Genomic DNA, 12,967 nt, shown 5'->3' with positions numbered 1-12,967 from the left:
TAAAAGCAACACAGCTCATCACCCTGAACACACCATCCCCACTGTCAAACATGGTGGTGGCAGCATCATGGTTTGGGCCTGCTTTTCTTCAGCAGGGACAGGGAAGATGGTTAAAATTGATGGGAAGATGGATGGAGCCAAATACAGGACCATTCTGGAAGAAAACCTGATGGAGTCTGCAAAAGACCTGAGACTGGGACGGAGATTTGTCTTCCAACAAGACAATGATCCAAAACATAAAGCAAAATCTACAATGGAATGGTTCAAAAATAAACATATCCAGGTGTTAGAATGGCCAAGTCAAAGTCCAGACCTGAATCCAATCGAGAATCTGTGGAAAGAACTGAAAACTGCTTTTCACAAATGCTCTCCATCCAACCTCACTGAGCTCGAGCTGTTTTGCAAGGAGGAATGGGAAAACATTTCAGTCTCTCGATGTGCAAAACTGATAGAGACATACCCCAAGCGACTTACAGCTGTAATCGCAGCAAAAGGTGGCGCTACAAAGTATTAACTTAAGGGGGCTGAATAATTTTGCACGCCCAATTTTTCAGTTTTTGATTTGTTAAAAAAGTTTGAAATATCCAATAAATGTCGTTCCACTTCATGATTGTGTCCCAGTTGTTGTTGATTCTTCACAAAAAAATACAGTTTTATATCTTTATGTTTGAAGCCTGAAATGTGGCAAAAGGTCGCAAAGTTCAAGGGGGCCGAATACTTTCGCAATGCACTGTGTAATATATAAATAAAAGTTGGCTTATTAAATCGGTATCAGCTTTTTTTGGTCCTCCAATAATCGGTTTCGGTATCAGAGTTGAAAAATCATAATTGGTGGAACTCTAGTGCATACATATCCCAACCAAAGGCCATGGATTACAGGCAACATCTGCACTGAGCTAAAGGCTAAAGCTGCCTGCTTTCAAGTAGCGGGACTCTAACCCGGACGCTTGTAAGAAATCACGCTACGCCCTCCAATGAACCATCAAACAGGCAATGCGTCAATACAGGACTAAGATCGTACTACACCGTACTACACCGGCTCCGACGCTCGTTGGATGTGGCAGGGCTTGCAAACTATTACAGATTACAAAGGGAAGCACAGTCGCGAGCTGCCCAGTGGCACAAGCCTATCAGACAAGCTAAATGCCTTCTATGCTCGCTTTGAGGCAAGCAATACTGAACCATGCGTGAGAGCACCAGCTATTCCGGATGACTGTGATCACGCTCTCTGTAGCCGATGTAAGACATTTAAACAGGTTAATATTCACTAGGCAGCAGGGCCAGAAAGATTACCAGGACGCATACGCAAAGTATGCACTGATCAGCTGGCTAGTGTTTACACTGACATTTTCAATCTCTCCCTGACCCAGTCTGTAATACCAACATGTTTCAAGCAGACCACCATTGTCCCCGTGCCCAAGAACGCCATGGTAACCTGTCTAAATGACTATCTCCCCACAGCACTCACATCTGCACCCATTAAATACTTTGAAAGTCATAACTCACATTATAACCATCATTACATTCATCCTGGACCCACTCCAATTCACATACCACCCCAACAAATCCACAGATGACGCAATTTCTATTGCACTCCACACTGCCCTTTCCCACCTGGACAAAAGGAAAACCTATGTGAGAATGCTGTTAATTTGACTACAGCTCAGCGTTCAACACCATATTGCCCTCCAAACTTATCACTATGCTAAGGACCCTGGGACTGAACACTTCCCTTTGCAACTGGATCCTGGACTTTCTGATGTGACACCTCCATGTCGGCAACAACACATATGCACGGTGACCCTCAACACTGGGGCCCCTCAGGGTTATGTGCTTAGTCCCCTCCTGTACTCTCTGTTCACCCACGGCTACGTGGTTGCGCACAACTCCAACACCATCAAGTTTGCCGATGACACAACGGTGGTAGGCCTGGTCACTGATGACGATGAGGCGGCCTATAGGGAGGAGGTCAGAGACCTGGCAGTGTGGCTTGTTGGAGCTGATTGTTGTCTACAGGAAACGGCGGGCCGAGCACTCCCCCTTTCACGTCGACGGGGCTGTAGTGGAGCAGGTCGTGAGCTTCAAGTTCCTCTGTGTCCACATCACTAAGGATCTGTCATGGTCAAAACACACCAACGCAGTCGACAATGCCTCTTTTTCCACAGAAGGCTGAAAATATTTGGTGTGGGCCCTCAGATCCTCAAAGTTCTACTGCAGCACCATTGAGAGCTGGCTGCATCACTGCTTCGTATGGCAACTGCTTGGCATCCAATCGCAAGGCACCACAGAGGGTAGTGCTTACGGCCCAGTACATCACTGGGGCCGAGCTCCTTGCCATCCAGGACCTTTATACCAGGCGGTGTCAGAGGAAGGCCCTAAAAATTGTCAGACTCCAGCCACCCTAGTCATAGATTGTTCTCTGTACTACTGCACTCTGGAACCAACGGGACCATGAAAAGTTTCTACCCCCAAGCTATGACTGCTAAATAGTTAACAAAATAGCTACCCTGACTAACTAAACTAAGTCAAACTAAACTTTTTCAGGACTTTCAAAGATAATTCGTAAAAATCCAAATAACTTCACAGATCTCCATTGTTAAGGGTTTAAACACTGTTTGCCATGCTTGTTCAATGAACCATAAACAATTGATGAACATGCACCTGTGGAACGGTCGTTAAGACACTAGCAGCTTACTAGCAGTAGGCAATTAAGGTCACATTTATGAAACCTTAGGACACTAAAGAGGCCCTTCTACTGACTCTGAAAAACACCAAAAGAAAGACGCCCAGGGGCCCTGCTCATCAGCGTGAACGTGCCTTAGGCATGCTGCAAGGAGGCATGAGGACTGCAGATGTGGCCAGGGCAATAAATTGCAATGTCCGTACTCTGAGACGACTAAAACAGTACCTGTACTGTACTCTGGAGCGGGATCGATTTGGATGTAGAGGATCTGTCATGGTCTGGGGGGGCGTGTCACAGCATCATCGGACTGAGCTTGTTGTCATTGCAGGCAATCTCAACGCTGTGCGTTACAGGAACGACATCTCACAGCAAGAACTGGCAAATATGTGCAGTCCATGAGGAGAAGATGCACTGCAGTACTTAATGCAGCTGGTGGCCACAGATACTGACTTACTTTTGATTTGGACTCCCTCACCCCCCCCCCCCCCCCCTTTGTTCAGGGACACATCATTCCATTTCTGTTAGTTGCATGTCTGTGGAACTTGTTCAGTTTATGTCTCAGTTGTTGAATCTTATGTTCATACAAATATTTACACATGTTAAGTTTGCTGAAAATAAATGCAGTTGACAGTGAGAGAACGTTTCTTTTTTTGCTGAGTTTATTTAGCTATCTGCAATGACCATTTTTGCACTAACTTTTTTGACTTACGCTCCTGCTACTGTTTACTGTGTCACTTTATTCAAAGTTTTATATGTACATATCTACCTCAATGACCTTGTACCCCTGCACTTTTACTCTGTACTGGTATCCCTTGTTTATAGCCAAGTTATTGTTACTCATTATGTATCTATTACTACTTTTATTATTACGAGTTTTACTTTTCCATTATTTCTCTTGTCTTTCTCTCTGCATTGTTGGGAAGGACCCGTAAGTACGCTTTTCACTATTAGTCCACACCTGTTGTTTACAAAGTATGGGACAAATAACATTTGATTTGATTAATTAGGCAGAGGCTGGTTGCTGTAGCTTTCCCCCACACACACTCTCTGCCTCTGCTGTGTACAGTAAGATTTGCATGTCCTTCCCCTCAGCAGTTTCTATTAGGGATGTGCCAAAAATATATATTTTTTCTTAATGTTTTAAACTACCATTAAAGTGTGCACAATGCAGAATATGGTCCTATTACATATGGTGGTCCTCATTCGCGAGCATTGTCTCCTGCAACTTGTCTTGTGCGTTACGGTACAGCGTTGTCCAATCAAATCCAATTGTTGCGTTAGGGATGAGGATGATGATGACCTGTTAGTTTTGTGTTAACTGCACTGTGATGTGGATTTTGTTTTGTTACGTGAATATCCCAATTTTGTTTTAACATGTGTTAAACAATGTTCACACTCGTAGTTTCTATTCTTATCATTCTCCAGCCATTCTGATTAAAGACGACTCCACAAGACTCTAAAGGCCTTTAAAAAGAATCCATCCACTTATTTTTGTTACTTTCCCAAAATAGTGAAAACATACATTTTGAGGAAAATATTGAAAACCACTCCCCCTGCATGCTTGCTGAAACAAATGGACCACCCCTACCCCATTTATGCCATTCATGAGGATACCTGCACCACCTACTTAAATGTGCTGTTGTCCAGTAAATCACCTGATAAATTAAGTGACAAGGTGCCTGGAGTGCCACTAATGGATCACTGCTAATTAGCAAAGTAGGGACATTGAGACGTTGTGACTCCATAGTAACCCCTATTCATGTGACATACTGTCCAGACGGAAGTACGGAGGGGCCGCCCTAGCTGCGGTACGGAGGGGCCGCCCTAGCTGCGGTACGGAGGGGCCGCCCTAGCTGCGGGACGGAGGAGCCGCCCTAGCTGCAATACGGAGGAGCCGCCCTAGCTGCAATACGGAGGAGCCGCCCTAACTTCTGTGCAGACAGAGAGGACTTTGAACCTAATTTACAGCCATTACACTGATAGTGCTGTACGCAACATAAAGCAGCTACTTAAAAGGTAGCGAAATAGCCTCAGTCAGAAGCCTACAGTTGGTGTGGCACTGTTAGGAATTCCCCCACTCCCATCCACAGGGCTCTGGTCAAAAGTAGTGCACTATATCGGGAATAGGGGGCCATTTGGGAACCACAACCCATTAAAGTACGCTATAGCCTCATGTCAACCTGGAATTAAAGGGATAGCGCTGAACAGGAGACTTTAAGATATGACACTAGGACTGCATAGATCACTCCCTGGATAAGGCATTAGGGTGAGGCCTAAAGCCAAGGCTGTTAAAAAAGCTGTTTCTGTCACTATGTTGCCGCTCTACAGCTATTCATTAAAGGAGATCGCACACACACACACACACACTCTTTCGCTCTCTCGCTCACACACACTCACTCACTCCCAGCCAAGTTCAGTCCATTCCTCTGACAGCGTTCATCTCCTCAGGTTCCCTTAGCTGCCTTTCCCTTGATATTACTGCACTGATTAGAGTACAAACAAACGTGTTTGTGTGTGAGCGCGTGTTTGTGTTTGAGGGTGCATACACACACACATTAATAAGGCAGGAGTGCACACTTGGCATGCACTTCGCTTTAGTTCTCTCCGATCTAGGCTCAGCTGTGTAGGTGACTCCAGCCTCCTCACACCGACGGCTTCTCATAAGGTGGATGGCTTACCATATACGTTTCGTATGACTTTCACTTTGATTAGTCTTCTTTTCCGACGGCATCACAATGATCTCTATGATTTATATCAAGGGTTGACTTTGTACAGCCCTGTCATTCTAGAGGCATTCTCTTTCGGCTCTCCTGCCCACTCCACCGTTCACTGCATCCAAGATTGTGTTTGTTCAAAAACAGTCAGTTTGGTCCGAATTAACATGACCCAGTGCTCCAGCCAGTCCGGTACGGACCTCCTCCCTCTGGTCTCTGAGGGCTATGATGCTGACATCCGGGTGATCTGTGTGAACTATGGCCACTCCAGCCCTCCACCAGACCCCACTCTGGCTCCCAGAGGCCCCTTTCTCTGCTACTGCTGGGCCAGGCTCAAATTAAGGCTAAAGACTCATTAGGCCCAGTAATGAGAGAGGCAGGAGACAAGACGCTCTTTCCTAACCCAACTAGGGGACTTTCTGCTGGGCCGTGACTACAATCAACTTAATTCATAACCTCCATGCTTGCCTGGTCACCAGCTAGCTAGGCACCTCTTGTCCTTACATGTGCTTACACACACACACATACAAGCACTTGAAAGGCAGTTTGCAGCCATATCAATGTTGGTGATTTTGGTGGGGAAGTTGAATCGTTCCTGTTCTCTGCACTTTTTTAAAGTGCCTTTTTGTATTGAAAACCCTCTGTCATCTCTATTCCTCTCTCTGGTCCTTCTTTACAACTCTATTCCTCTCTCTGGTCCTTCTTTACAGCCCTATTCCTCTCTCTGGTCCTTCTTTACAGCTCTATTCCTCTCTCTGGTCCTTCTTTACAGCCCTATTCCTCTCTCTGGCTCTCCTTTACAGCTCTATTCCTCTCTCTGGTCCTTCTTTACAGCCCTATTCCTCTCTCTGGTCCTTCTTTACAGCTCTATTCCTCTCTCTGGTCCTTCTTTACAGCTCTATTCCTCTCTCTGGCCCTTCTTTACAGCTCTATTCCTCTCTCTGGTCCTTCTTTACAGCTCTATTCCTCTCTCTTGCCCTTCTTTACAGCTCTATTCCTCTCTCTGGTCCTTCTTTACAGCTCTATTCCTCTCTCTTGCCCTTCTTTACAGCTCTATTCCTCTCTCTTGCCCTTCTTTACAGCCCTATTCCTCTCTCTGGCCCTTCTTTACAGCTCTATTCCTCTCTCTGGCCCTTCTTTACAGCTCTATTCCTCTCTCTGGCCCTTCTTTACAGCTCTATTCCTCTCTCTGGCTCTCCTTTACAGCTCTATTCCTCTCTCTTGCCCTTCTTTACAGCTCTATTCCTCTCTCTTGCCCTTCTTTACAGCTCTATTCCTCTCTCTTGCCCTTCTTTACAGCTCTATTCCTCTCTCTTGCCCTTCTTTACAGCTCTATTCCTCTCTCTTGCCCTTCTTTACAGCTCTATTCCTCTCTCTTGCCCTTCTTTACAGCTCTATTCCTCTCTCTTGCCCTTCTTTACAGCTCTATTCCTCTCTCTTGCCCTTCTTTACAGCCCTATTCCTCTCTCTGGCCCTTCTTTACAGCTCTATTCCTCTCTCTGGCCCTTCTTTACAGCTCTATTCCTCTCTCCGGATCTCCTTTACAGCTCTATTCCTCTCTCTTGCCCTTCTTTACAGCCCTATTCCTCTCTCCGGCTCTCCTTTACAGCTCTATTCCTCTCTCCGGCTCTCCTTTACAGCTCTATTCCTCTCTCCGGCTCTCCTTTACAGCTCTATTCCTCTCTCTGGCTCTCCTTTACAGCTCTATTCCTCTCTCTGGCTCTCCTTTACAGCTCTAATCCTCTCTCCGGATCTCCTTTACAGCTCTATTCCTCTCTCTTGCCCTTCTTTACAGCCCTATTCCTCTCTCTGGCTCTCCTTTACAGCTCTATTCCTCTCTCCGGATCTCCTTTACAGCTCTATTCCTCTCTCCGACTCTCCTTTACAGCTCTATTCCTCTCTCCGGATCTCCTTTACAGCTCTATTCCTCTCTCTGGCCCTTCTTTACAGCTCTATTCCTCTCTCTGGCTCTCCTTTACAGCTCTATTCCTCTCTCCGGCTCTCCTTTACAGCTCTATTCCTCTCTCCGGCTCTCCTTTACAGCCCTATTCCTCTCTCTGGCTCTCCTTTACAGCCCTATTCCTCTCTCTGGCTCTCCTTTACAGCTCTATTCCTCTCTCCGGCTCTCCTTTACAGCTCTATTCCTCTCTCCGGCTCTCCTTTACAGCCCTATTCCTCTCTCTGGCTCTCCTTTACAGCTCTATTCCTCTCTCCGGCTCTCCTTTACAGCCCTATTCCTCTCTCTGGCTCTCCTTTACAGCTCTATTCCTCTCTCCGGCTCTCCTTTACAGCCCTATTCCTCTCTCTGGCTCTCCTTTACAGCTCTATTCCTCTCTCCGGCTCTCCTTTACAGCTCTATTCCTCTCTCCGGCTCTCCTTTACAGCTCTATTCCTCTCTCCTGATCTCCTTTACAGCTCTATTCCTCTCTCCGGATCTCCTTTACAGCTCTATTCCTCTCTCCTGATCTCCTTTACAGCTCTATTCCTCTCTCCGGATCTCCTTTACAGCTCTATTCCTCTCTCCGGATCTCCTTTACAGCTCTATTCCTCTCTCCGGATCTCCTTTACAGCTCTATTCCTCTCTCCGGCTCTCCTTTACAGCTCTATTCCTCTCTCTGGCTCTCCTTTACAGCTCTATTCCTCTCTCCGGCTCTCCTTTACAGCTCTATTCCTCTCTCCGACTCTCCTTTACAGCTCTATTCCTCTCTCCGACTCTCCTTTACAGCTCTATTCCTCTCTCCGGATCTCCTTTACAGCTCTATTCCTCTCTCTGGCTCTCCTTTACAGCTCTATTCCTCTCTCCGACTCTCCTTTACAGCTCTATTCCTCTCTCCGGATCTCCTTTACAGCTCTATTCCTCTCTCCGGATCTCCTTTACAGCTCTATTCCTCTCTCCGGATCTCCTTTACAGCTCTATTCCTCTCTCCGGATCTCCTTTACAGCTCTATTCCTCTCTCCGGATCTCCTTTACAGCTCTATTCCTCTCTCCGGATCTCCTTTACAGCTCTATTCCTCTCTCTGGCTCTCCTTTACAGCCCTATTCCTCTCTCTGGCTCTCCTTTACAGCTCTATTCCTCTCTCCGGCTCTCCTTTACAGCTCTATTCCTCTCTCCGGCTCTCCTTTACAGCTCTATTCCTCTCTCCGGATCTCCTTTACAGCTCTATTCCTCTCTCCGACTCTCCTTTACAGCTCTATTCCTCTCTCCGACTCTCCTTTACAGCTCTATTCCTCTCTCCGGCTCTCCTTTACAGCTCTATTCCTCTCTCTGGCTCTCCTTTACAGCTCTATTCCTCTCTCCGGATCTCCTTTACAGCTCTATTCCTCTCTCCGGCTCTCCTTTACAGCTCTATTCCTCTCTCCGGCTCTCCTTTACAGCTCTATTCCTCTCTCCGGATCTCCTTTACAGCTCTATTCCTCTCTCCGGCTGTCTGTATAATCAGGTGATGTGTATAATGAGGGCTGTGGGGATTATTAGTCTACTGGGAGTATGAATATGAAAAGTGACATTTTAGGGACTGGTTTCCTTGGAGGACTAGCATCGCCATGGCGACACTAGTAAAAGGTCGCAGGTGAAGCTGGCTGAACACTCCTGAGTAATTCCAGTGTATGGTTTCTATCAGGACTGTGTTCATTAGGCACAAACGGAAGAAAACAGACCAAAACGAGCAGGTACTACCTTTACTTGTCCAATTAGAAACGTTTGGTTTCCGTTGTCAAATGTTTTGCTACGTTAGGCCCTAATGAACATGACCCAATCGCATCAGATACCAAACCCCTATTGGAAGCAATCAATATGTTTACATGCACACTAATGATTAGATATTAAACTGATTATGGCAGTACCCAGAGTATTACATTATTCATGTAAACGCCTTACTCTGCTTGTCTTAATCGGAATAAGGTCCAAATCAAAGTAAGCAATTACTCAATTGCTTACTTAAAAAGCCTGGTTTTCTGAGCAATCTTTTTAATTATTTGGACATGTAAACAGCTTAATGGGCTTTCCAGCGGTGAATTTGATCTGCAGATTTACCAGCACCGGTAGCCTCTCTATCTTACGAGTTCAGAAAAACTCAAAGTAAGCATCTCGTGATTTTTCTTCACATGCCAACTTTATATGTCCAAATCAAAAATAATACGGTCACTGTGATCATGTTTTATTTTCTGCATTTATCAACAGTCCCATCAGGTAGCCTGCTTTCAGATGTGTCCAGGATTATTAGAGGAAAAAGTTGTCCTTGCAAAGCCAAACAAACTATTTTATTAATTGGACTATCCACAATAATCATATTGTGTGCATGTAACCAATGTATCGCTCCACAGTTAGCAGTCAAATGTTTATGTGCAGGGTGAAGTATGCCCGCAGGCTACCCCGGTTGACTCTGTATGAAGTCTATACAGCCTCTATGGTAAAGGTGTTGTTGGAGAGCTAACTGAATCCTTCTGGCCTGGGGCTGGTCTAGCAGCTACAATCACAGGCTGCAGTGCATATGCCATACGTGTTGGCATGGGATCTAATACTCTGTCTACTTCTATCTTTCCTTCTCTCTTTCATATCCGCCTATCCCAATAAACAAAAAAATATGGAATGGCGATTAGGATTCCACTCTGTTAAAAAGGAACCCACAGTGGCGCGCGCATACACAGAGATAAATAGTGTTGTTTCTCTCTCAGATCAGGCTGTCTGGAACTATTCTGAACAAAAATGTAAACGCAACATGTAAAGTGTTGGTCCCATGATTCTTGAGCTGAAATAGAAGTTCCCCGAACTCTACCAAATGCACAAAAATCGTATTTATCAAAAGAACATTGCACACTTTTGTTTACATCCTTGTTAGTGAGCATTTCTCCTTTGCCAAGCTATTCCATCCACCTGACAGGTGTGGCATATCAAGAAGCTGATTAAACGGCATGGCCCAGCGTTGTCCGGGTTTGGCCGTGGTTGGCTGTCATTGTAAATAAGAATTTGTTCTGAACTGACTTGCCTAGTTAAATAAAGGTTCAAAAATGTTAACATTTTAAAACAACAACAAAATCATTACAGGTGCACCTTTGCTGGGGACAATAAGAATTTTACCATGAGAATTTGGCAGTACATCCAACCAGCCTCACAACCGCAGACCACGTGTAACCACGCCAGCCCAGGACCTCCACATCCGGCTTCTGAGACCAGCCACCCGGACAACTGATGAAACTGAGGAGTATTTATGTTTGTTGTAAAGCCCTTTTGTGGGGGAAAACATTCTGATTGGCTGGACCTGGCTCCTCGGTCATGTGAAATCCCTATATTATGGCCTAATGAATTGTTTTAAATTGACTGATTTGAACTTTAACTCAGTCAACTTGTGGCATTGTTGCATGATGCGTTTATATTGTTGTTGAGTATAGTTGTTTTATTACCCACTCACTGACGACTTCCCTGCAGATAACGGATAAGAGAAGGGTGATCTCATGCCAGTCTACCATTTGATTAACCTGGATCCTCCTCCACTCTGCCCCCCTGGCCCTTGATTACCTGGATGCAATTTGGGATTAACCTTCAATCTATTTCAAAACGTTTTTTCACAACTTAACAGGACCCTGGTTTTGGCTGTGAGACGGGGGGGGGGGGGCACTAATGACCCCCCTGTTACTGATTCACAATGTAATAATCCTATTCCGCACAGTCGATGTTACAAAAACTACACATAGACCAGTTAGGTGCAGTGAAATGTGTTGTTTTACAGGGTCCGCCATAGTAGTACAGCGTCACTGGAGATAGTTAGGGTTAAGTGCCTTGCTCAAGGACACATCGGCAGATTTTTCACCTTGTCGTCTCAGGTATTCAAACCAGTGACCTTTCAGTTACTGACCCAATGCTCTCACCGCTAGGCTACCTGCTGCTGTACTATTGTGGTAGATGGGCTGTGTGGCTGTATATTCAAGGATTCATGTCGTGGGAGATGAGTGGGAGAGTCTGACTTTTGTATCTGAAAGCATGATGTCCAGGGAAGTCAGGGCCTCCCGAGTGGCGCAGTGGCTAAGGGCGCTGTACCGCAGCACCAGCTGTGCCACCAGAGACTCTGGGTTTACGCCCAGGCTCTGTCGTAACCGGCCACGACCGGGAGGTCCGCGTCGCCCGGGTTAGGGAGGGTTTGGCCGGTAGGGATATCCTTGTCTCATCGCGCACCAGCGACTCCCGTGGCGGGCCGGGCGCAGTGCAGGTGCACGGTGTTTCCTCCGACACATTGGTACGGCTGGCTTCCGGGTTGGATGGTGTTAAGAAGCAGTGCGGCTTGGTTGGGTTGTGTTTCAGAGGACGCATGGCTTTCGACCTTCGTCTCTCCCGAGCCCGTACGGGAGTTGTAGCGATGAGACAAGATAGTAGCTACTAACAATTGGATACCACGAAATTGGGGAGAAAAAGGAGTAAAATTCCACACAAAAAAAGTAATTAAAAAAAAGAGACTGTAGACTTGGATCTGAAAGGATCAACAAGCCTATCAGAGAGCTGGGTGGAGCTACTACCATATTGTTTCGATCTATCCAAACATCTCAGAAGTGCCGTGTGATACAGGCCATTTCTGTACAGGCCCTGTGACAACGAAGCTGACTAATGAAAAAACGGCACGGCAATGTACAACAGCCAGCAGTTTTTAGCCCTGATAAAGTGACCGAGTTTGTGGTTTCTCTCGTATGGGCAGGTGAGGTTTAGCCTGGTCGCAGAGACGTTTGTGCTGACTTGCCAAGTTTGCAAGACCACACAAACAAGATCTGGGACCAGCTAGGTGAGGCAGCCCTGCAGCATTTCTCTGTTTGCTGGGACTGCTGTTTGTCTGTGTCTCTGTAGAGTCAGGGGCAAGGCAGGGCAGGAATGGTTTCCCTGTCACCGTGATTAGCCTGTCTGTTAATGAAGTCTCCTGAAAGAGCTGAGGCTTGTACTGCTTACACACACACTCTGATAAACCCATTAACAAACTTGGGTTGCAGCTCATTCTCACATCTCTCTACACGTACACACACACTGTGATAGACTCTTCTCTGGGATAGACTCAGCTCAGGGAGTGAGGAGACCGATCAATGCAGCCAGCCTTCGTTGAGAAAAAACTTCAATAATACTGTTCTCTCTGTCTCTGTCTGTCTGTCTGTCTGTCTGTCTGTCTGTCTGTCTGTCTGTCTGTCTGTCTGTCTGTCTGTCTGTCTGTCTGTCTGTCTGTCTGTCTGTCTGTCTGTGTCTCTGTCGGTCTGTGTCTCTGTCTGTCTATGTCTCTGTCAGAATGGAAAGGGTAACCACATACATTGCCAACGCAAACATATAGGAACATATTAAATTAATTTAATTCTCTCCCCTTGATCCTCTCCCAGGGTGTACCCCATAAAGGAGGTTCCGGTAGAGACCAAGCCCTTGACAGATTGGCTGTACCAGAGGTTTGTGGAGAAGGAGGATCTACTGGCTCACTTCTACGAAACAGGTCGGTATTCACTGCTTTCTTTCTCCCTCCTCTCTTTCTCCCTTTCTTTCTGAGCTCTCTCTTTCTGGCCTCTCTCCCTCTATTTCAGAGAAGTGACTGTCCACATTGAGGCGTGATC

At 46.2% G+C, this 12,967-nt stretch overlaps 1 protein-coding gene across 2 annotated transcripts in view; it reads left to right on the top strand.

Annotated features, from left to right (window-relative positions):
• lpgat1 (lysophosphatidylglycerol acyltransferase 1) overlaps positions 1-12,967 on the top strand; it is an 82,642-nt gene that overhangs the window by 66,732 nt on the left and 2,943 nt on the right. For both annotated transcript variants that reach the window (XM_036984801.2, XM_090242592.1), the window contains one exon: positions 12,743-12,849. In XM_036984801.2, coding sequence (XP_036840696.1) covers positions 12,743-12,849 — 107 coding nt within the window. The remainder of the gene's footprint in view (positions 1-12,742; positions 12,850-12,967) is intronic.

Source organism: Oncorhynchus mykiss, chromosome 8 (assembly GCF_057628025.1).
Source record: "Oncorhynchus mykiss isolate SJ-2025 chromosome 8, ASM5762802v1, whole genome shotgun sequence".
Taxonomy (NCBI): domain Eukaryota; kingdom Metazoa; phylum Chordata; class Actinopteri; order Salmoniformes; family Salmonidae; genus Oncorhynchus; species Oncorhynchus mykiss.
The sequence above is the reverse complement of the archived record's forward strand: the minus strand, read 5'-3'. Positions and strand labels throughout refer to the sequence as shown.